We start from the raw sequence: 24,610 nt of genomic DNA on the forward strand, positions 1-24,610 counted from the left end.
CGTGGTAGATAGGCCTGGAGATGCAATGTGGCAGCGGATGCGGAGTGACCATGCTGACGCGGCTCTGCAGGCAGGGGCAGTGGGAGGGCGGGTGGAGACAAGGCACAGCCCATCGCGAGGAGGGCCCCAAGCAAGGAGGGTGGACATCGCAGCGACCGGGCGGCAGGGATCAGCGGCTGCGGCCCAGGCTTGAGTAACAGCACCAGCCCCCGAGGCAGCTGGGTGACGGAGAGGCAGCCAGCCGAGGATACCCCTGGTCCCTGTCCACATGGCCCCTGTCCGCACAGCCCTCATCCACACGGCCCCCATCCCCACGGCTCCCGTGGAAGGATGCTCCCAGTGGGAAGGCCAGCGACGTTCACCTCTCAGGACCACTACCACCCCCTCCAGCCCAGCTCCTCAGGGGGGCCTCAGGCCAAGCACGGGCGCCGCTGAGCTGGTGTCCTCACCCAGAAAGCTGGCTTCTGCTGAGGGTTATCTGTTCAGTGCGAGTGCTCAGCACACATCTGCCCCAACCCCCAGGACGTTCACATTCTGGTCCCAGAATGGACTGTGCTGGGGGGTTAAAACCCCTGAGATGGGGATGACCCTGGATTCCCCAGGAGGCCCAGTGCCATCACAGGGTCATCATAAGAGGGAAGGGGAGTGTCAGAGGCAGAGAGACAGAGACGTTGCTCTGCTGGCTGTGAGGGTGGAGGGAGGGGCCATGAGCCAGGGATGCGGCGCCTCTAGAAGCTGGAAAACGGGGGAGCCAGTGCTCCCGTGGAGCCTCCGGAGGGACGGGCCCTGCCCACGCCTGGATTTAGCTCCGTGAGGACTGAGGTGGACTCCTGACCTCCAGGACTGTGAGATAATCAATCTGTGTAGTTAGCAGGTCAAGTCTGTGGTGATCTGTTACAGCTGCAAGGGGGAACTCATACACTGGTGTCTGCCAGGTGTCAGCGTGGAGGGGAGGCAAGTGGTGACCAGGACGGTCCTGGCCCCACCTTCCAGGGCCCACAGTCAAGGGGTGCAGAAAAGGGTCTGGACAGCACAGCGAGTGCCAGGAGGATCACATGAAGAGACAAGTGGGGGGTCTGATCAGCAAGGGAAGGCTTGGGCTCTTACCTCAGGGAGGTGGGAGCCCTGGAGGGCTGGGGTAAGGTGGGGGCACCTGACTCAGGTGCTCACAGGTGCCCTCTGGTGGTCGTAGGGGAACAGACGGGGGGGACGGGGTGGGGGGGGCGGTGGCACACCCAGCCGGGAGGCAACTGCACTACTCCAGGTGGGAGATAATGGGGTGGACCACGGTGGCCACCGCGTAGCATGTGAGAGAGAAGTGGGCAGACTGGGGAAGATCTAGAGTCAGGACAGACAGGCCGTGCTCACTGGAGGTGGACTGAAGAAAAGTGAGGAGTCAGGAATGACTAAGGATTTTGGAGCAACTCACAGAAGGATGGAGCTGCCTCAGCCAGGATGGGGGCTGGGCAGGAGAGGTGTCGGGGATGGTCGGGGGCAAGGTGGCCATGTTGAGTGTGAGACCCCTGTGTGAAGACGGGAGGGACAGCTGGACCCCACGTCAGGAGCTCAGGGAGGCCCCAGCTAGAGGCAAGGCTGGAGGCAGTTGTCCTGGGGCTAGATGGGGTTTGAGCCCCAACAGTGGACAAGACCACTCAGGAGATGTGGGGGTGGGGGTGGGGAGGCCCGAGGACCCAGCCCTGGGCCCATGAGCCGGGGCGCAGGCAAAGGCCACCAGAGAGCAGCAGGCCCAGGTGACAGGTCAGGGGTCAGAACGTGCTCTCTGTTCACCAGGCTCGGGCCAGGCCTGGGTTGGGGATGGCTACTGGGGACTCAGCTTCCTCTAGGAGGATGAGAATGGTCTGCAATCAGTGGTCATGGCCACACAGCACTGTAAAGATACAGGAAAAACTGAATTACACACCTACAAGTGAGTTTTCTGGTATTTATGAATTATCTCTCAATAAAGAACACAAAACCAAGATAGCACAGCCGTGGTGCAGCCAGGCTGGCTGGGGTGGGGACTCTCCTGAGCACCCTTCTGCCTGCAGTGCCCTCCCCCCCTGCCCCCGCCATCAGGAGACAGGAAAACCAAGGCCAGGGAGCAGCCGGCTCAGCCCTTCATGACACCAGGGTCCACAGAAGGGACTCTCCTGGAGGACATAGCCCACGGATCCCAGGAAGGCCGTAACAGCGCCAGGACGGGACACACCAGCCCACACGCCCACCTGCTACATGTGGGGCTCCCTGGCCACAGGATGAACCTGGGCTCAGCCCACCCCGAGGCCAGGGGGTGGGGGGTGGCGGAAGGTGCTGGAAAGCTGACATAATATTTTCATTGGCCGCCCAACAGCAGAACAATTCACGGTTTTGCGTCTGGGGTGTGGGGGAAGGAAGGGGGGATGAGGCAGGAAGTGCCAGTGGACTGAATGGAACATTCCAGACTTCGTCTGGGGGCCCCAGGCATCTCCTCAGTCTACCTGGAGCACCTGAGCCTGAAGCCCAACCCCTGGGCCCACCTATGTCCTCTGCAGCTCCCGACCCATCCCAGGGTGGAGATAGTCCAACACCGTGGTCCCTGTCCTCTCCACCACCAAGGCCTCTGCAGTCTCAGGCCTGTGGGGGCGGGGCACGGCCAACACCAGCGCTGATGTGAAGTCCAGCCGGGTCCGCCCCACCCCACCTGGAATCCCCCCAGGCATGAGGCCAGGAGGGCAGCAGGCAGGCTCTGAGCCAGCCCAGGTCACAGGCAGGGGTGCGCAGAGCAGGGGGAGAAGCAAGGGCAAGAAGTGGCCAGCACACCTGAGACGGGGTTCTGCCTAGACATGCACCTTGATGTCCCCTCTAGGGGCCTCCTTTCCCCCTCCTCCAGAGTCCCACCATCCGTGAGCCCACCCGCTTTCTGAAATGCCCTTCTGAAGCCTTGCCCTTCAGCTCTGGGACCAGGGAGCCAGGTGGCTCTTGCACCCACTCCTGCCATCCGGGCTGGGGGAGGCAGGGACCAAGATCTTGCGCTCCTCCCAGCCCAAGACGTGGCCAATTATCTTTTGAATGAGCCACCTGGTTTTCGAGGAAATTAGGTTTTAAAAATAGCCGGGGGAGGGGGAGAGCGTGAGGCGCTGCAGGCGGGAGGCAGGGCTGAGACCTGGGGGGGAACTGGGGACACAGCTGTGCCTCGGGCTGGCCCCTACACGGATACCCACGAAGGCTGCTGGTGAGCGACCCCTCCCCTGGCATACACAGGACCACTTCTCTTAGATTTTTTTATGAGGAAACTGAGGCAGAGAAAACACACCCCAAGGACTGGGAGCAGGGGGCCTTACCATCTATCCCTCAGCAGAAACACTAGGTTATTTTTACTTCGAAGTCCATTCATAGTCCACCTCTGCCTGGCTCCTCTCAGCCCCCATCCTATACCAAGTGGAAAATTGCCCCCACCCCACCGAGCCTGTCCTCCCCAGAGCAGCCACCAGAGGGTATCCATGAGCACGAGTCAGGCCCCCTCCTCCGCCCACCGCCCTCCGGGGTCCCGCCTCCCTGCAGATAAGCGCCCAAGTCACCTACGCGGCCCACAGGGCCCTGCGCGGCCTGTCCTGTCCCCTCCCCGTGCTCCCCCTCCCCCATTCACTCTGCTCCACAGGGGCCTCCTTGCTGTTATCTTCCAGCATGCCAGGTTCAGTCCTGCCCCAGGGCCTTTGCACGGGCTGTTCTCCCCACCTGAAACGACCTTCCCAAGACCTCTGCAGGGTTTGCTCCCCTGCTTCAGCCAATACCTGGCTCAGACATCACCCCTTCAGATAAGCTGTTCCCCTGATCACCTCACCCCAGAATGCCCCCCTAACTCCAGGCCACTCTCCCCACCTTCTGGCTTTCTCTGTCTTCCAGCACTGGGCCCCACCCCACCTGTGATCATCTCTCCATGCTCCCAGTCACGGGGCATCAGGTCTGCCCTGCCACCTGCAGAGCTGTCTGCAGTGCACAGGGGAGCGTTCCTCAGAGAGGGGCGGGGGGGCCTGAGGCGGTCACTGTGTGATCACTGCCTGCCTGGTGCCCAGGGGAGGGCTGCTCCCCATGACTCAGAGCAAATGAGACAGTATGAGGCAGTTGAGCCAAGAAGCAGCACTGGGGCCAGGGCTCACTCACTTCCCATCAGCTGGAATGGTCTGGCCACAGGAGCAAAGTTCCCCTGGGCCAGGGCCCCCCGGAGTCTTGGTCCACCATGACCAGAGTGGACAGGCCACCCACAAACCACCGAGGGAAATCTGCTTGTAACCCCCAAGGAGGGCTCGGTGCTGACCCCAGGAGGCTGCAGCCCCTGCAGCCAGGCAACCCACCCTGAGCCACCAAACCCAGCAGAAGGGACCCTGCAGCGTGAGGAAGGTGGGTGGCTTTGAGCCACAAGGTCCCTGCTGAGGCCCTGCGGGAGACCCCATGGGGGCAGGACCAGGCAGCCCCCACCCCAAGTGCAGGAGCCTCCTAGACTGTGTGCTGCCTGCTGAACCCAACCCGGATGACAGAATCGCAAGTGTGTGCAGTTCGCAGCCCTGCGGCTCCGAGGTGGCTGGTACACAGCAGCAGCTACCTGATGCAGGGACCACTCCTCCAGGCGAAGCGCATCTCCAAGAGGAATATAAGGACCTAGTCTCAGCCTTTGGGGGATGGAGACAGAAGTGAGCACTTCATGCCCTCCGTCCAACTTGCGTTCCTCACATTCACAAAAGCATTAAAGGTACCCACACGACAGATCACTCAGCCACGGAGAGAAGCCCTGACACTCGCTACCACATGGATGGACCCTGAGAACACGACGCTCAGTGAGAGAAGCAGACACAGAAGGACACACAGGGTGTGATTCCACTGATGGGAAACGTCCGGAACAGGCAGATCCGCGGACACAGAGTGGGTGAGTGGTTGTCAGGGGCTGAGGGGGAGGAGGTGGGGGGTGCCTGCTGAGGGCTTTCTGGGACTGATGGAGTGCTCTGGAATTAGATTTTGGTGGTGGTGACACAACAAACATAATCATGACTGTGCATTTTAAAAGAGTTAATTTTACACTATGTGAACTATGGCTCAAAAAATTTTTTAAAGGAATGAAGCTCTTTAGCTGCAAAACCACAACCCAGTGACATGTGGCTCCAGGGCCTCCTCCAGACCCTGCTCCTCCAGCAGGGATACTGCGAAGCAAGAGGACGCAGGACCTTGGTCCCCTGCCCGACCCCGAGATGAGGTCGTGCAGCCAGATGGAGGAGTCTGAGCTCAGGAAAGGCAGCCAAGCCTCCAGGTTGGCGCTCCCCCACCTCCTGTGGGGGAGGGCCAGCTTGTCCTATTTCTTACCCATCTTGGACCGAGATGTCCACAAAACACGATCAACATCAGCCACCGGAGAGGTGAAGACACACAAGATCAAACCCAAGGTTTTGCTGCTCCTTTTTCAGCCTCCGTACAACTGCAATCACACAGACAGAAGCACGGGGACCCCACCACAGCTCCCACCTGTCAGCTGAGCTGTGACACTGCGAAGCCCAGCCTCTTAGCGCACTGCACAGGACACCGACAATGTGGGGCTCCGGGCACCCCCAAGGCCCATTCGCTAACCCAGGCCCCCAGCACTGCAGACACGAGGGTGGGGTCACTCTGTGGGACATCTGGGGTGTTGTGGATGTGGAGCCGCATTGGCCCCCCAACTGGATGCTAGGGGTTCCCTCCCAGTATATATAATCCCAGTCATGACGATTACAGACGTCCCAGGAGACAGGCAGTGAGGCTGTCTACACGAGCCCACGGTGGAAAACCCCAGACAAGGCGTTGATGATGGCAGCGGCATGGTAACAGCGAGCACCACACGCCCCGCTCTGCGGGCCCTGTCCGACAGACCCCCCGACTCGTCCCCTCACTCCACGCTGACTTGGTGACACGGGGACTGCCTCCACAGTCTGCATGGGGACCTGGAAGCTGGCGGTCCCCACAGGAAAGCGACAGGCAAAGGTGTGAACTCAGGCCCCCCACCACCCACTCCACAGCCCCAAGCTCGGTGAGTGTATCCCCCAGCTATGCCACCGGGAACCCCCACCTGGGCTTGCTTTCTGGCGGTAGAGGGTCAATGCGAGTTGAGTCAACTTTCAAAGTCACAAGTCACACTGTTTTGGAGATAAACCTGGGTTTCTTGGAAAATGAGCAAATCGACACAGACAAGGCCAGCATGCTCACTCATCTGGATCCACGTTCTCGCCCTTCACGGTCTGCTCCACAGCAGCCAGAGGGCGCCTGTGAGCACCTGAGCCAGGCACCATCGTGATCGCATTTCTTTACCACCATTTTACAGAAGAAAGCAAGGGTTTGGAGAAATTTAGGAAGTGATCCCAAGTCGGATGTGAAAACCTTTATGATCACGTCTCAGAATCCAGAACAGTGTTCCATAAAATTCAACAGAAAAGTCATGTCCAAAAAGCTACTAAGAAACTAGAGGAAGGTGGGGGTGGGGGAAGTAGGGGTGGGTTGGGGGACAGGAACAACCTTTACTTAAAAACAAGTAGGGGACTTTCCTGGTGGTCCAGTGGTTAGGACTTCACCCTTCCACTGCAGGGGCATGGGTTCAATCCCCGGTCAAGGAACTAAGATCCCACAAGCCATGCAATGTAGCCAAAAAAAGGGGAAAAAAGTACAAACAGTAAGCACATCAACATCAACCACAAGACAGAATGCAGCTGCGAGGGCTGCCACTTCAGTGGGAGAACTGGCCAATGCAATAAAATAAGAAAAAAGAAAAGGAATGAAAATTGAAAAGAAAAAAGAATTTTTTTACAAAATCTAAATCTAACAGAACCAACTGACCAAGCATTGAATTAAGTGGAGCAGAGCAAGGTGCCCAGACAGATACCAGTAACTCACCTGCGGTCATATTGCAAGCAGATCCGGGAGTTTCTGCCCTTTGGACCACCATCTGCTCTTATTCTTATATGCATGCCTGTCCTTGGTTTCACACTTGAGTTAATTTTTATCTGTTGGACCCGACCTCTCTGATTAACAGACATTAACAGGGAGCTGCTAATCTTTCCTTCACCAGGGTCACACCTGGTGTGACACTGAATAGGGTGAATCTGGGGTAAATATAACACAGTGACAGAAACAAAGAACTTTCATATTTTTGTTGTTATCTCAGACTTTTACCACCAGTACTAACGACAGGGAAGGCTAAGAAGTCTAAAGTTAATGGGTGATCAGAGTAGTTAACATCACCAAGAACATGCTGAAAAATATCAAAGTCTAATTAATGAAACACATGCTGAAGTGTTTCAAGGGGAGTGTGCTGACGTCTGCAGCTCTGAAATGCATTCAAAGGTTGGACGGAGAGACTAATGGACGAGCGATGGCGGGTGCTGGAGGGATAAACACAGCAAAACATCTAGGATCTGAGTGCTAATGAGTGAGTGTCCACTCTCCAATTCTTTCGACTTTTCTGTACAACTGAAAATGTTCTTAAAAAAATATTTTTCCTCCACATTAAAGGTGAATTTTGACCTTTCCTGTCAGGTACTTTCAAACTGGAGAGAAATATTTTTTGAGGTTCTGCCCACAAATGTGAGTGATCCCAGTGAGCAGTGAGCAGCAGTGGCCATACATGATGAGCACACCTAACAAACTCAGTGAGCATCCCCTATGTCCAGGGTCCTGCTTTAGGCATAAAATACTCGAGAGGGAACTGGCTCCTTGCCTGACGTTTAGTAAGAAAAGAGTTTAAGTGCCCAGAAAAATCCAAAATAATATAAAAGACACAAATGTGTTACTATACAGGTTAAACAAATCTTTGTTTCTCCCTTAAGTCAGGAGTCAGCAAACATTTTCTGTGACGGGTCAGAGGAGACCCAGCAGAGGCCAACCAGGAGTCCGGGTGAGGGGAGTGCCCTAAAGGCGGTTCTCACCCTGGTGATCCTGCCCCCAGGGGACACTACGCAATGTCTGGGGACGTCTGTGATTGTCATGACTGGGGGCTCCTGGCATCCAGTGTATGGGGCCGAGGTGTGCCCAGCACCCTGCAGCGCCCAGGACGGCACCCAGGGGATGACCTGACTTGACACAGGCAGTGCTGGGGGGAGACCTGGAGCCCAGGGGATGACCTGACTTGACACAGGCAGTGCTGGGGGGAGACCTGGAGCACACATAAAGATGTGTGGGACAGGGGGCAGAGCCTGGAAGTGGGTGCTTATTATATTACTCTCTGGTATTTAAAATAGTTCATGATAAAAATGCATTTATACTTGTACTATCCTGTCTGTTTTGTCTTGTGTTTGAAGTGCATTGTAATGAAAGGCTATAGCATACACACACACACACACACACACACACACACACACACACACACACACACACACACACACACACACACACACACACACACACACACACACACACACACACACACACACACACACACACACAGCCTCCCCGGGTTAGGGTCGATCCAGCCAGGTCTCCAACCCTCTCACCACCTCCAGGAGATAACTGCCATTCGACCCACTTTACAGCTGGGGAGGCTGAGGCCCGTTGGCCTGGTGACTTCAAAGGCTGCAAGGTCACTGCTGGCTGCATTGATAGCTACCCCAAGGCTGGAGCGGGGGGGCCGGGGGTGGGTAAGACGGGTGGAGGAGGTTCTGGTGTCCAGTTTCCAGATAATGGGGTCAGAGCCACATAGCCTGACTGAGGTTGCGCAGCCAGCAAGCCCCAGGGCCTGGGGGGTTTGATAAGTGACTTGCTCTGCGCTGGTCAGACGTGCCTGGTTGTGCGAGGTCTTCCACTGGGCCCAGACCATCACTGGGTAAGGCACGGCTCCACCCCTGTGATACAGGCACTAAGGAGAGGGAAGCCGTGTCTGGTTCACACCTGGGCAGAGCCAACCTTCCCTACGCCTGTCTTGGGGCCGCAGCAATCCCAGCTGTATCCTGCCCTGGTGGCCTGGATCACCCCTTCTGCATAACATACCACAATCCTGCCCCTAGTGCCCTCCCAACTCCACCAAAAGCTCCACTTCCCGCCCTGGATGCCTCTGCACCTGCCCAGGGCTGGGCATGGTGTGGATCTCAGTGAGTATCAGCTGAGTGAGAAACCCGGGAGGGCTGCATGGAGGAAGCTAAGAGTACGCCCTATCAGGAGCCTTGGGGAAGAGCGGTAGGAATGCAGCCCACACGTGTCTCCAACACATTCCGTCAAGCTGGACATCAGATGAAGGGCTGGAGGCCAGTATGGCCATGGACTGTGGTACTTCCGGACCAGCCTGTCCCAAGCAACACCCTGCCAGTCTCTCCTATTCAGAGGAAGAAACTGGGCTCAGAGAAGGGGTATTCAGATGTGAGTCGAGGCAGAAGCACAACAGATGCTGCTGGAAGAAACAAGGTGGGTGTGGGGGGAAGAATACTTGCTGATGTGAGTCAAGAGCCAGCAACCTGCCCCGCGGACCAAACTCACCGCAGTGGTTAAAAGGTCTTACTGGCGCATGGCCCCTCCCGCTCATTCACAATCACAGCTGCATCAACTCCCACACAGACCACCCAGCCCCTCACAAAAAAGGTCTGCAACCCACCAAGACCAGAGAGGTCGGGTGATGGGCTTCAAGCCTCGCAGGACTCTGTCTCCCCGTCTCAGCACTGCTGCGCTTGGTGCTGACCCCCCAGCAGATGCCTGGGCCCAGGGGTGGACCAGCTGCCCCTTCCTCTTGTCCCTGCGAAGTCCCAGGGCGGGGAGGTTCTGACTCAGTAGGGCCTGGTCCTGCTCACCCAGAGCCGCAGCACTCTGCCTGGCGGGGTGGGCAGGGGCTCCCCAGGGGAAACCAGGGCACGGGGCCCAGTGCTCAGGAGGCGGACAGCAGACAGGGGCCAGACTGGAGGACAGTGGCCAGAGTGCCCAGGGATAGCGCCCCGCTCACCCCGCAGGCGTCCAGTGGAGGGTCATGTGCTGTCTCAGGGCTGGTGTACAAGGCTTCCTGGCCCAGTTTTCCTCCCAGATGTATTTTTACTTTCCGGCAGCCTGTGCTGGGCGACACACACTGCACCAGACGACACACATCACGCCGGACGACACATGCCACACCGGATTCCAGCGGACAAGGGCTTCAGGGTGAGATGGGGGCCACGGCTGCAAGTCTCCTGCTCGCTGGTGGGGTGGTGCTGCCAGCCAGGTGGGGGCTCTTCTCACATTCAGTCCCAGGCTCCACTTCCCAGGGGGCCTCCAGAACCCAAGGGCCTGGACCCGCCCAAAGTCCCTGGCAAGCTGGCAGCCGAGCCAGGTCCCCACTGCCTGGCTGGGCTCCGGGGGTGTCACAGGGGCTCCTGCCCTTTGAGGTCCCTTGAGCCAGGCTGACCACACAGGCCCATGTGATGAGACAGGGGTTAGGAACGTCCCATTTTACAGATGAGGGAATGGAGGCTCCATCCTGGGGGCGGCTCCTCCCGCCTGGCCCACAGCCTCACTACGACCTCATAAGAGATGCAGCCACGAGGTGTGGGGATAAGCCACCTTCGGATTCCCGACCCACAGAAAGTGGGAAATGACAGGTGTTTATCACTGTTTTAAGCCATGAAGCAGCTCTGGGGTAATGTCACATGGCAGTAACTAATGGATGCTACCTGGTCTCCGCACGGCCCCTGAGGGACAAAGCGGAAGAACAGAGACGGAGATGGAGAGCAGTCCATATGGGGGTCCTCCAGCCCTCACCCCTCCTCCTCCTGCGCTTACTCCCTGCGTTCCCACCACGTGGCCCCCTCACTGCTCCTCACATGTGCCAGGCACAGTCCTGCCCCAGGGTCTGTGCACATGCTTCTCCTCTTTCTGGAACACTCTGCCCCAGCTGATGGATCAGGCCTGGATCAAATGGCACCTCCTCAGAGAGGCCTTCCCTGACCACTGGCTGAAGTTGGCCCCTGACCCCACTCCCTGCCGCGGATCCTAAGTCACACCCTGCCTGGTTTAAACCTTCTCCTGTACCTCTGCTCCTCCAGCAGCTGCTCCCTTAGTGGGGAGCAGTCACATCTCCTGCATGGCTGCAGCCCAGGGAGCAGGCACCTGGCACCACCATGGACACCAGCACCCACCCTCTCCCCCTGGTGGTGACCCCAGGAATCATGTCGAGGTCTTGCGCCAGGGCAGGCAGGCTTGGCTCAGAGGGCAGACGGGGGCAGGAGCCTTGGGGTACAGCCTGCCGTGTGGGCCTCCAGCTCTGGCCCGCTGGAGCAACAGGATGAGGGCCCAGGAACAGTTACTGCTGAGTGTGACCATGCGATGAGGCCAGTGCTGCTGATTTACTGAAACTGCCCATCAGCCCACAAGATCAGTGCTATCATCACCTCTACACAGCAGATGTGGAGGTCGAAGCTAGAGAGGCCAGGTCACTCACCAGAGGTCACTCAGGACCAAGAAAGGAGGGTGCACTTGACGCCAGACAGCAGACTCCAGCCCGAGCCACAAGTGCATTCATGGAGAGCTGGGAAGGAACCAGCCATCTGAGAGCCGCACAGCCTCCCAGCAGCAGGAGAAGCTGGCACCAAGGTCCTGAGGCAGGACTGTGACTGCGGAGCTGGGGGTCAGCCAGGGGCTGTTGAGGCCAGAACAGAGTGAGCGACAAGAGGCGAGGGCAGGGAGGGGACAGCCCGGCCACATCTATCACTGCAGGACCCATGCGTGGTTGGTGATTAGGGTCCACCTGCAGCTCTTCCCAGACTGGGGTCCCGCTCACAGCAACACAAAACTAACCCAAACGCATCACAAACCTAAAAGAATGCGAGGGCTAAGGCCATAAAACCCTCAGAGGAAAACAAGGTAAATCCTCATGACCCCAGGTCAGGCAGGGATTTCTCAGCTACAACATTCAGGGAACCAGCAGCCAAGGAAGAGAGAAATGGGGCCTGGTCACAATGAAATACATCTGTGCTTCCACCGGCACCACTGCGGAGGTGAGACAACCACCCACAGAACAGGAGGGAGCACTGTGGATCATCTGCCCGAGGAGGGGCTCATGTAAAGACCACAGAAAGAGGGTCTACAATAGAGTGATGAAACGAAAACCAACCCAACTGGAAGACAAGCAGGGACTTCATGGCGGTTCCTTGTGGTTAAGACTTCGCCTTCCGATGCAGCGGGTGTGGGTCTGATCCCTGGTCGGGGAACTGAGATTCTACATATCACATGGCCAAGGCACCAAACCATAAAACAGAAAGCATATTGCAACAAATTCAAGGAAGACTTTAAAATAGTCCACATCAAAAAAAAAAGAAAAAAAATTAAAAGAAGGACAGAAAAAAGAAAAGAAGCAAAGGATTTGAACAGACATTTCTCCAAAGAGGAGACATGAATGGCCAACAAGCAAGAGATGTTCACTGACCGTCAGGGAAACTCACCTGGAGATCATCGTGAGCGCCCACCCCCACCCCACAATGAGGATGGGGCAGGGGGACTGGTGCAGCTGAGTGGGAACAGAGCGGTGTCTCCTCAGAAGGGTAACCGGAGTTTCCGTCTGACCCAGCAGCCCCGAAGTTGGGTGTCCGCCCAAGAGACATGAGGACCCGTGTCTACACAAGGGCTCTACACAAATGTTCTCAGCATATGAGCCACACCGGCCGAGAGGTGCAAACAGCCCAACTGTCCACGGACGGGCGGATAAACACATGTGTCCCTCCACCCCGGGAGCATCACTCGGCCACAAAAAGGAGAGAAGCCCTGACACTCGCTACCACGGAGACGCACCCTGAGGACACGATGCTCAGTGAGAGAAACAGACACAAAAGGACACACAGGGTGTGACTCCACTGATGGGAAACGTCCAGAACAGGCAGGTCCACAGACACAGAGAGTGGGTCCCTGGTTGTCAGGGGCTGGGGGAAGGGATGGAGGGTCACTGCTCATGGGGACGGGTTTCCTTCTGGGGTGATGAAAGTGTTCTAAAATCGACTGTGGTGATGGCTGCACCACTCTGTGAATATAGTAAAACCACTGAATTACACACTTTGAATAGGTAAAACCAAGTGGCATGTGAATTCTATCTCAACAAAGCTGTTACCCAAAAAAGTGTTTAGGAAAACGCCTAAGCGCAGACTGAGGTCTGCAGCCCAACCTCGCCTCATTGCACAGGGCAGACACCACGTGCTTCTCACACTGCACGTCTGTGGGCACCCTGCATTGGGCAGGTGTGCCAGCGTCGTTTACCCAACAGCATTTGCTCCCTTCAAGTCTCTGAGTCACATTCTGTTAATTCTCACATTTCAAACTTTATCACTATTATACTTGGTACAGTGATCTGTCGTAAGCGATCTTTGATGTTACCACCACAAAATGAATACTACTTTCTAAAGGCTCAGATAGCCAGTAAAGTTTTTTAGCAATAGAGTATTTTTAAAATATTTATTTATTCAGCTGTGCCAGATCTTAGCTGTGGCATGTGGGATCTAGTTCCCTGACCAGGGATTGAACCTGCACTGTGGGCGGGGGTGGAGGGAGTGGGAGGTGGGGGGTGCTGGTGAGAGAGGTGCCTGGGGTGGGCCTGAGGGTGGAGCCAGATCTGTATTTTGTGCTAGAAACACACGGCAGTTTCACAGAAGAGAAAAATCATGAGAGCTGAATTCTTGGGGGGTGGGGGGGATGCAGTGGGCAGTACACACAAAGGCCCTGTGGTGATGGGATGGGACACTCTCCAGGAACAGCAGACAGGGTCTGATGTGGCTGGAGGGGAGCGTGCAGGTGGGGCCAAGTCCTGACCGGCAGCCCACACCGCCCCCCCATCTCGGTGTACAGAGTGTCTCCAGAGAGGTAAACAGGAAGCCTTGCACAGGACAGGGTTGGGGATGGCAAGCGGGGCGGGGGCAGGGGTGTTCGTCCAGGACTCTGCGGGCCCTGAGAGAAAGAAGGTTCCAGAACCTTCACTACAGACAGCAGAACAGCCATTGGGAGCAAGCACAGGTCTGCTGTCAAGAGTTCAGGGCCCGCAGCTCAGGCACAGATGACCCAGAAGGCAGTGGACGGTCACCACGCGGCCATCACGTGAAAGGTCTAAGGGTAGGGGGTCAGCCTTGGCCAGGAAAATCAAGTGGGCTTCCTGGAGGAGCAGGCAAGGACAGGTTCCCTTCCCAGGAGGAGGGCAGGGTCACCAGGCACATGCCCAGTGGCTCCACAGCTGGCAGGGTATGGGTGGCCATCTGAGGTTAGGGTCACAGAGGGGCCCTCAGAGGGTCCCACTGACCCCAAATGCTGAGTGTGATCCTGGATGGAGTCCCAGGGAGGAAGCAGATGTTACCACGCAGGACGGCCTGGGTTAATTCATGGAACTGAATTTTGTCCCATGTTCCATTTCCTCCACGTGACCCTGTGCTGGGCTCAGAGAGCCTCATTGTTTATGGGGCACACAGCCCGGCCTCCTCCGTCCTCCTTACTCACAGATTCCCCATCTGCAGGTCTACCTAGCGGTTGGAATGTACCTGTAACTCACATGTTCACTCCCAGGTACATGCAGTTCAGCAAGGTCCTAAAATGCTCCCCATGTGCCCAGTGAGGTGACGCCCTGGCTGCTGGGTTCAGCCCTCAGACAAGGGTCCTTTGCGGGGTCTCTTTAGTGCCAGGCTTTCTGCATTTCTGAATCAACAGCTGGTGTCAGACTAGGCTGCGTGGGGATCAGTCGTGACACTGGGTGACAGAGCCCTAGGGAGCCCGGCCCTGTGTGTCCTCCTTCCCCTGGACTTCATGGCAGAGGGCAGGTGGGTGTCGCCAGAATGTCACCCACAACTCTGAGAAGGTTTCAAAGTTTTCAAAGTAAAATGTTGAAAGGATAATAATATACACAGAGACAGGTAAACACCCAGAATAACAGTCATTGCCTCTGCAGAGATGCAGGGTCGAGACAGAAACAAACGCTCACTTTCCACCAACTGCAGGTCTCACTGCAGCTTTTCTCCTGGTAAACGTGTTATTACTTGCAGCTGCAGGCACGACTTCTGCATGAAGGCAGAGGCAGACGAGAGGAATCGAATAAAAGTCCAGAAATAGACCAGCCACTCGCCGGAGTCTGGCCTGCGATCGAGGTGACATTTGCCAGCGGGAGGAAAGCAGATTATCCAGGAAGAGGGGCTGGGATGACCCAGAACTGCCCGGGAGCACTCTGCTCGATTAAACCCTCACACGTCTCATGCCAGAATAAACTCCAAACCTAACAGGAATTTAAACATAAAGGGGAAAAAGTAAAATTATAGAAGTACTAGAGGAATTTAACTGTAACCTCAGCACAAACGACACATTCACCAACCTGAGAAACCCTAGAAGGAGAGACAATGATAAATGTGACCACATGAAAACAAAATATCTCCCTGGCATCAAAAATCACTGTAAGAGAAGATGGGGAGAAGCTACTTGTATCATGGATTAAAAAAATAAATAAACCTTCCATAATACATAAAGTGAAGTCGCTCAGTCGTGTCTGACTCTTTGCGACCCATGCACTAGTCCACGGAATTCTCCAGGCCAGAAAACTGGAGTGGGTAGCTTTTCCCTTCTCCAGGGATCTTCCCAACCCAGGGATTGAACCTGGGTCTCCCAAATTGCAGGCAGATTCTTTACCAGCTGAGCCACAAGGGAAGCCCAGCTCCTACAGATCAATAAGTAAAAGACTGATAAATAATTTGAAAATGGAAAACATATGAAGCAACTGATATGCAATTCCCAGAAAATGAGGTAAGAGTCCTGAGATGTGTAGGATGGAATGCATTTGACCTCAGTGGGTAGGTCCCTTTATCTTAGGTTTTTCTGCTCCTTTTGCTGGGACACATTTTTCTTTCTTTTTTTCTATTTTATGGCCATGCCACTTTGCATATGGGATCTTAGTTCCCTGACCAAGAATCGAACCCGTACTCCTTGCAATGGAAGCGCAGCATCTTAACCACTGGACCACCAGAGAAGTCCCAGGACACACTTTCAACAAAATGAAGATGAAACATTAAGATGAAACAATACGTGAAAACCTTTCCCTCTGATTCATGTTTTCTCTGACTCAGTTTCGATATGTATTAATATGAGAAATATATATACACAAGTTGCAACTACATCAAGACATCCTTTTGTGTGTAAGTTCAGCAAAGATGGAAAAAATGAAAGAGGCGCTAAGCTCTTACCCTTGCTGGAGGGAGCTCAGAACAGTTCACCTGGGGTTAATCTAATCACATGCATCTTAACAATGCTCCAACATCTTGGGGGCCCTGCAGACCTGGGGACTGTCCCTCCTAGAGTCAGCCAACTCCCAGATCACAAACAACTTGCCCATGAGCACATGTGTGCTGTGCAAGCCACCATGGTTCACACCCTCCCCCTCCTCATCCTGCTCACACACAAGCCTGAGGGCCCCACCCCAACCACTCCCAGCCAGGCCAGGCCCAGTCAGGGTTCACCCCACATCCCAGAGCCACCGCCATCAAACCAGTCAACCCTAAGCTGGCTCAGGGTGCTGACCCTGATCATCCCTCCTATCCTGAGGACACCCCGATAAAGGCCCCTGCTCTCTCCACATCCATCCCAGGCCCTGGCCGGTGGCAGAGGGACCCCAGAGACAGCCCACTCAGCTTCCTGCCCTGGCGGGTGCCCCCAGACCACCAGCCCCCAGTGGCTGGGCCCTGTCCTGGACAGCTCCTGTGGGCTGGCTCATCTAACCCTCACGGGACCCTGAGAGGAAGGCAAGCCTGGATCCTGCTTCCCCCATGAACCTCCCGGGGCTGCTGGGACGCCCGCTCCCTGGTCACCTTCCCTCCAGTGGCCACAGGTTGAAAAGGCCATGTCCTACCAGAGGCACTAAGACGTGTCCCCAAATGGGGACTTCAGCTGCCCGGTCATCGCTCCACGCAGGGAGGCCCTGGCCCTACCTCGCCCCCACCTCCCCGCCCCAAAGCCACCTGCCCACCACCCCCCGGGCTCCAGACTGGGACCTCTGCCCTCATGCACTTCTCTATGCCTCATACTAACACTGCACCTGACCGTCCCCCACACCTGCTCCCAGCCCATCCACCACCTCAGACAAGGCAATTTGTCTTTCTGGGGCGCAGATCACAACATGGGAGTCACCCCCTACTCCCCACTGTCTCTTGCTCCTCCATGCTCAACTCTTCAATCAGTCCTGTCAATTTGGCTTCTAAAATCTACTCTGAATCACTCCTGCCTCCACCTGAGCCCCAGCCCTACCCACCAGGACCCGCACAGTCCCCTCTGCCCCGGTGCCTCACTCCCTCCTCCCTCCCCACAGTCTGTCTCCTACTGTGGCTCAGTCTGTGAGCACCTAAATCAGGCCCCACCCCTCCTCTGCCCACAGCCCTCCAGGGCTCCCAATTCCCTGGGGAAAAAGCCCATGTCCTCCCCCAGGCCCATAAGGCCCTGCACAACCTGCCCATCCCCTCCCTGACCTCCCCTCCCGGCTCTGCTCCAGACACACAAGCCTCTTCTATGTTCCTCCAACATGGTCTGCCCCAGGGCCTTTGCACGTGCTGGAAGCCCCTCCCCACACTCCATAGTGCACACCCCTCTGTCCTTTCTCTCCCCTTCTCTGCTCTTCTCTTCCCCTTGGCAGCATTATACCTCTTTTCCTCTTTCATTTACTGTCTCCATGCACCCCACCAGCAACCCCCCCCACACACAGGGACCATGCTGTCTCATTCAGGCTGGCTCCAGCACCTGGCCCAGCCACTCTTCAGCACCCACATGTACACGAACACCCGCCCTGCATCCCACAGCCTCAAACTTTCAAGGACAACCCCGGCCCCCAGGATCAAGGCCCACATATGGACATGATGAGTGTGTGATTGAGTGAGGCACGACTGTGACTAATGCTGGGGTCCCCTTCCTGGGTCAGAGCCAGACGCCAGGTCCCCAGATGCCCTCCTGCTGGCTCTGGCACCTGGTTCCTCAGGTTGGACCCTAACTTCTCCAGGCGGCCTGGTGGTGCCTAGTTAGTGCAAGGGCCCCTTGGCTAATCCCCAGGCCAGTAATCCCCAACGTGGGCAGTCTCACCTCAAGCCCCGAAGCCCAGCTGGCAGCAGCCCGGAAATTCCCAGCAGGGTTCCAACCTGGACTGTTATGAGTGGTGACATGCGGCTGGGGCTGGGCCGGGGCGGCGGGCTTGGGGAACAGGGGGACCTGGAGTCCAGACACTCTGGATCCTCAGTCCCCAGGCTGGTAAATGCTGTCACTTAATGAGCGCTGCCAGGGGAGGTGGGTCCCACCTCTTCCTGCCCTACCAAATCTTTGGGACCCCACTGTCCTCACCTTGCGAGGTGGAAAGAGGTACACAGTCCTTGGCCCAGGCAAGAGTGAGTCAGGCCGAGCCTCAGGCCACCCCACCCAAGGTCCCGTGGGCCTCCACCTGCCTCAGGAGTCTTGGGAAGCCCACCAGACCTGCCCTTCCCCCATCAGCACAAGCCTGCCAGAGCCTGGACCCCCAGACCGGCTCCTTCTTGGGCCCTTCCCTATCCGCCGTCATCAACTCCAGGGTGCAGACTCTCTCATCTTCCTCCACCCCCACAAGACCCCCGTCCAGGCCCCCAGCCCCACAGCCTTCTCCCTACCAAGCCACCCAAGTGTGATCCCTCTGGAGTGTGACCTACCACCCTGCTCACACCCGCCAGTGCCATCAACTGGACTCAGACCAGAACCTGAGTGAGGCCAGCCCCACCATGCTCATTCCTGCCCCAGGGCCTTTGCACAGCTGATCTCCTGCCTAAATGTTTGACATGGCTGCTATTTCTCCCTCGGGTCACCTGCTCCGCTGACAGCTCCAAGGCAGCAGCTCCTGGTCACCCCCTGGGGCCATAATGCCCCTTTCACTGCCCACACAGCTCCCTTGGAGCCAGTGTGGTCTGACTCAGGGGTTGGCAGGCATCTTCCATAGAGCACCAGTTAGCAAGTGTCCCCGACATCACAGGCCACGAGGCTATCTCAACACTCAGCTCTGTCGCTGCAGCTGGATACCCTGTGGACGACAGGCAAGTGACAAGGCCTGGCCAAGCGCCAACGAGACGCGACAGACAAAGACTGGCAGGTGGGATGGACTCGGGCCTCAGTCTACGACCCCGCTCTCACCTGCTTGCCATCGCACCCTGACCCCCACCAACCTGAGAGCAAGGGAGCCCTGGTACCTGACCCCCACCCCAGCCAGCCTCCACGAATGTCCAACAGGCCACACCAGGCACAGAGCGACAAATAACCACACGACCCCATGAGCCGAGTTGGACATCGGCCCCGCCCGTCCAAGTTCTGAGGGAAGTGGTCCCTTGAGCAGGTCTCCACCCATCCTTCCAGGACTCTACATGTCAATCCGCCTGGCCCAGCCCTCCAAGAAAGGCACAGTCATCTGCCCATTTCACAGATGAAGACACCAAGGCAGAGGGTCCCCAGCTGGCAAAGGTGGTCTAGCTCCCGAGGCTGCTTTACAGAGAGGACTGAGTGTGCTGGCCCAAGTGCCGGATGTCATCGCTAGAAAGGGGCCAGGGTGGGATCAGAACTGGGACCCTTCTGCCTCCAAAGGCTGTAGCTGACTCAGCGAGGGGACGAGGGTGGCCACAGCCCCAGGTTACCATCTACCCACAGCTGCAGAGGAGGCCTCATGATGAGGCCCCGCCCGCCCAGCCATGATGGCCCCCACTGCTCTTCAAGCCACTCAGGCCTTTGCCTGGGCTGTGCTGGCTTCCTGCCCCTCCTTCAGGCCCCTCAACCATCAGGGGAAGCCTGAGAGAAGATGTCAGAGCAAAACCTGGAAGGGCTCCAGAAGCAAAGACAGGGATATGAAAGACAAGCATCCCGGGCAGAGAGCACAGCAGGTGCAAAGGCCCTGGGGCAGGACTGGGTCTGGTGTGCTGGAGGAGCAGGGTGGAGGCCTGGGTGTCTGTTACAGAGTGAGAGAAGGGGAGCGAGCGAAGAGGGGAGGGCAAGACATGCATGGCCTTGGGGAGGACCTGGGCTTTTACCCCAGGGAGGTGGGACCCTGGAGGGCTGTGGCAGAGGAAGGGCAGAGCCTTCTGGAGTTGAGTGGCAGGGAACACAGGAAGAGACAGGAGATCAGGCCAGCTATAAGGACGGGGCTAAACCAGGTGGAGGCAGAGGGGTGGGGGGAAGTGGGTGGATTTTCAGTCCATTTGGAGGCAAAGCCGACAAAATCTGCCACCAAGTTAAACGTGGGAAGGGGTTGGGGGTCTGTGGGACGAAGCTGACTGTTCTGAAATATCATGGTAGCAAGAAGGGCAGGAGGGAAAGAGCTCAGAAGCACCAGACCATAGCACAGCCGAAGCCCACAGGCAGCTCATGGGCCCCCACAAGGCCCAGCCCTCCCTGAGATCCTTGCTGGAGCCAGACACCCCATACAGCCCCCAAGAGCCAGCAGAGAAGCCCAGCAGGCCTTCCCTGGACCAGGCCTTGGGAACCTAGGCATTTAAAGTAACCAGATTCTAAACACCACTAACATTTAACTCCCATCAGATTGGCCCCAGTGACCGAGGCTGATAACATCCGGAGTGGAGCTGGCAAGGCTGTGGGCACACAGACAGTCAGGCTCTCTCAGCCCTGCCGGGACTCTCCACAAAGCCCCCAAGCGTCAACCTGCTTGTCCCTGACCCAGCCACTCAGAGGCAGGGACTCCAACCTCTAGAGATGAAAGCACCACGGCACCAGGCCACGTTCAAGGGCGTTTACTGCAGTACGGCGGTGACAGCAAAGCCGGCTCCAGACACCACCCAACTGTCCCCCACCAGGAAGCCCTCTGAGTCAGTAAGGCCTAACTGGCGTGGGCTGTTGCTAAAGTTCCCCAAGCACTATCCACTTGCTGACGCGCTAATTCAGGTACTGCCGGCGGTGTGGCCCCATTTTACAGATGGGGACACTGAGGCTCAGAGAGATCAAGGCATTTGACCTTGGAGGTCACAGAGCACCTAAGTGGAGCTCAGGCAAGCTACAGAGTTTCTACCCTCTCAATCACAGCGCTGGATTCTCTCTCTCCGAAAAGAACTGATACCAACATGGGGGGGGGGGAGGGTACATACTGTGGATAAAAAAGCCAGCAAGGCACAGAATGATACGGGAAGTGCAGCAGGCCTCACCCTGGGTGGCTGCATCTCCAGGGAACACGGGTGATGTCTGGGGAGGAGGTCTGTGGTCATCAGGACTGGGGGGCTCCTGGCATCGAGTGAGTGGGGGCAGGGATGCTGCTCCACTCCCCACAGCATCCAGGTTGGTGTCCCCGCAACAAAGAACTTTCCAGCCCCAACCGTCACTAATGCCAAGGTGTGAGGGTACCCTCCGAACCCCCTGGTAAATGAGCAGCCCCGGTTGTGTATGTACGCATCTGTGTGAGCAGCAGGAAAGGTGTGGACAGTTGTTCCCCAAACTTAACAGAAATGGGTTCAGCAAAGGAGAGGCAGTTCTTGACCCTACAGTGAGTGAAATAAGCCATCAGCTGTGGGAGTTGGGTTTCTGTGGATTTGGGGACAGGCAGGGGTCGGGGTCGGGGGGGCTCTCACTGGTCAAGTCCCTGTGCTCAGACCCGACCACAGCCGGGCCCTGGAACTTTATCTGCCCCCATCACCTAGCCCCTGATAAGACAGACGTTTGCTGTGTGGCTTTCCTGTGGTCACTGCGTCCTAGGCTGTTTTGTCTCTGCCCATATAGGGCAGAGAACTGCTGGTGGAGGTCAGGGGGCTGAGAAGGGACTTCAGCCGGGTCCCTCCGCTGTCTGGTGCCGGCGAGCCAGGGTATCGCTGCCAGCAAAGAAGCAGGGCGTGGGGGCCGGATGGTGGAGCTGAACGGGGTCATCCACCACGCAGCTCCAGATGGTAGCAGGAAGGGGAGCGGTGGGAGTGCTCCGGAGCCCGGGGTGGGTTGGGGAGGGGGGTGGAGATTGCTCCCCACTCCAGCTCTTCCTCCAGACATTTCTCCCAACTCCTGGGCAGTGGCAGTATCTCCCGCCTGCCACGGAAGCTTCGGGAGGCCCGGGGGAGGAGGATGATGGGTGCCCCAGGTGGGTGTCCATAGGGACTCGCCAGCGAGGGCTGCCTGGGTGGGGGGGGGCGGGGGCGGGAAATGGAGAATTCTGCAGATCCGGAAACTTTATACTTGGGAGCCTGAAATTTGGACCAAGAAGGAACCGGCCCCTCCAGGAAGGGACTGGGCTCTGCCTGGAGCCTGCAGGGCTGGGTGAGGCCGTATCCCTCCAGAAACCTGCTCTAGGGAAGGGCGAGGGATACAGGCTCAGGAGAGGAGAAGGGGAAAGCAGTACCGCCTACAGAGCCACGACAGCCCCCTCCCAACATCCAGGGAAAAGGCTGGGGGCTCGCCTGTTCCCCACCTGCTTGCAGAGCCCTAGCACTGAAGGTGTCTGGAGATGTCAACCCCTAGCCCCCTCCTGTTAGAGCAAGTAAACTGAGGCCCAGGAAGGGAAAGAACGGCCAGTGAACTAAAAACCTGGTCTGGTGAATTCCACAAAGAAAGATAAGGTAGTCAGGAGGCTGGCCTTCGAGACCCCCCATTCCCACCACAGCAGCCCCTGCCCTTCACGACCAGTAAGATGGGCCCAGAAGGTGCCCGCTTGCAGAGCAAGAGGTGAGGCCCGGGCGCTGACACTAGCAAGGTGGGCGGCCGGGAACAGAGGGTCCGCATCACCCTTTGGAGGCAGGGTTCCTCACCGGAACGGGGGTACTCCACAATCCCACGCGTAGAGCATCCCCCTCACAAAATCGGGTGGGATGTCGTCCCCCAGCACCCTCAGCAGGAGGCAGGCAGGGCACCCACTCACCCATGGCGCGTCCTAAATGGGGGTCGCCTCCCCCCGCCCAGAGGTGAGGACCCATCTTCCCCGCGCGCCTCCAACCCGGGCTGCTCCACCCACAGCCTCCCAGAATGGGGCCCTGCACCCACCCCCGCCCCCAGACCCACAGCTCTCCCCAAGGACCCCAGGAAAGGGCGGCGCCACCCCTGAGCCACCGAGGCAGGGAGTTCCGTCCTCCCTCGGGCCCCAGGCAACGCGTCCCCTGGCCCCGGAGTGGGGCGTTCCATCCCCCCCGCGAGCGCCCCCGAGTGGAACGTTCCGGCCTTCCTGCCGCGGGTCCCGACGCCCCTCCAGCGCTCGGACGGGTCCACTGGGCCCCGGCAGGGGGGTCAGGCGGGTCCATTCGGGAAGCGGGGAGGGGAGGAAGGTCCGGAACCGTTACCTGCTGTCGCACCGCTCTCCGCCGCCCAGGCCGCCTCCGAGGTCACCGCCCCGGCTTCGGCGCTCTCCGCCTCGTCCGGCACCTCCAGCTCCATGGCCGCGCGCGGACCCGCCGGCGGGCTGGCGGGCGGCCGGGCGGCCGGAGGCTGCGACCCGAGCTACGGCCGCCGCCGCTGAACAACAACCGCCGCCGGCTGGAGAGCGGAGGGAGGGGGCCGGGCCCAGGGAGCGAGGGGCGGGCCCGGGGCGGGGCCAGGCGCTGCGCCCTCACGCACTGCGCGCGTCGCCAATAGGGACTCGGGGGCGGGGCCTGGTGCGTCAGAGTCCCCGGTAGCGTCGCGAGCGCCCTCACGCGCCCAGGGAGTGGAAGAGCAGCGCCATTTCTGCCAGTACTGCTGTAGTGCTCTCTCTCTCTGTCGAGTGCGGTTCTATGACCCCACGGACTGTAGCCCGCTAGGCCCCTCGGTCAGTGAGATTATCCCAGGCAAGAATACTGGAGTGGGTTGCCATTTCCTTCTCCAGACTGATGTAGTACTTAAGAGCATTATTTATAACGAATATAAAAAACAATTACAGTTTAAAATCATCATACTAGTAATACTTATATTAAATATGCTTACATTTGATGTCAGTAATGGTTATGTAATAATGTAATAAGTAACTTTAATTTTTATCACTATGCACAACATACAAATTATGTGTGATTTTGTATTTATGTATTAACATTATTAAATAGTGATATGGTATCATGATAAGTAATATTAATAAGTAAAATAAAATATTATTTATGATATATAACATGTGTGTTTGTAATGTGGTAAAAATTAGTTACACATAATAACATTCTTAAGTGTCAAGCTCAGTGCTAAAGCCTTTATATGCAATATCCCCAAAAGTCAGAGACCTGATTTTTATTTATTTTTTTTATTTAAAAAAATACTTATTTATTTATTTAGCTGTACTGGGTCTTAGTTGAGGTATGTGGGATCTAGTTCCCTGACCAGGAATCAAACCCGGGCCCCCTGCATTGGGACCATGGGGGTCTTAGCCACTGGACCACCAAAGAAGTCCCTGTTTCATTTTTTTAAAACTACTGTTATAGCCCCATTCAGTTCAGTTCAGTTGCCCAGTTGTGTCCAATTCTTTGCAACCCCATGGACTGCAGCTCTCCAGGCTTCCCTGTCCATCACCAACTCCTGGAGCTTACTCAAACTCATGTCCATCGAGTTGGTGATGCCATCCAACCATCTCATCCTTTGTTCTCCCCTTCTCCTCCTGCCTTCAATCTTTCCCAGCATCAGGGTCTTCTCCAACGAGTCAGTTCTCTGCATCAGGTGGCCCAATTGGAGCTTCAGCTTCAGCATCAGTCCTTCCAATGAATATTCAGGGCTGATTTCTTTTAGGATTGACTAGTTG

General features: G+C 57.0%; 1 protein-coding gene across 7 annotated transcripts in view; it reads right to left on the reverse strand.

Annotated features, from left to right (window-relative positions):
* PIP5K1C (phosphatidylinositol-4-phosphate 5-kinase type 1 gamma) overlaps positions 1-23,418 on the reverse strand; it is a 48,077-nt gene extending 24,659 nt beyond the window's left edge. For 2 of the 7 annotated variants that reach the window (XM_043466098.1, XM_043466099.1), the window contains exon 1: positions 23,196-23,418. In XM_043466098.1, coding sequence (XP_043322033.1) covers positions 23,196-23,289 — 94 coding nt within the window. In that variant the 5' untranslated portion in view covers positions 23,290-23,418. Of the gene's footprint in view, positions 1-6,885; positions 6,911-23,195 lie in introns of those variants that run through there. The other 5 variants (XM_043466103.1, XM_043466097.1, XM_043466101.1 and 2 more) reach the window with 3 other exon arrangements.
* Between the last annotated feature and the right edge of the window lie 1,192 nt (positions 23,419-24,610).

Source organism: Cervus canadensis, chromosome 4, assembly GCF_019320065.1.
Source record: "Cervus canadensis isolate Bull #8, Minnesota chromosome 4, ASM1932006v1, whole genome shotgun sequence".
NCBI classification, from domain to species: domain Eukaryota; kingdom Metazoa; phylum Chordata; class Mammalia; order Artiodactyla; family Cervidae; genus Cervus; species Cervus canadensis.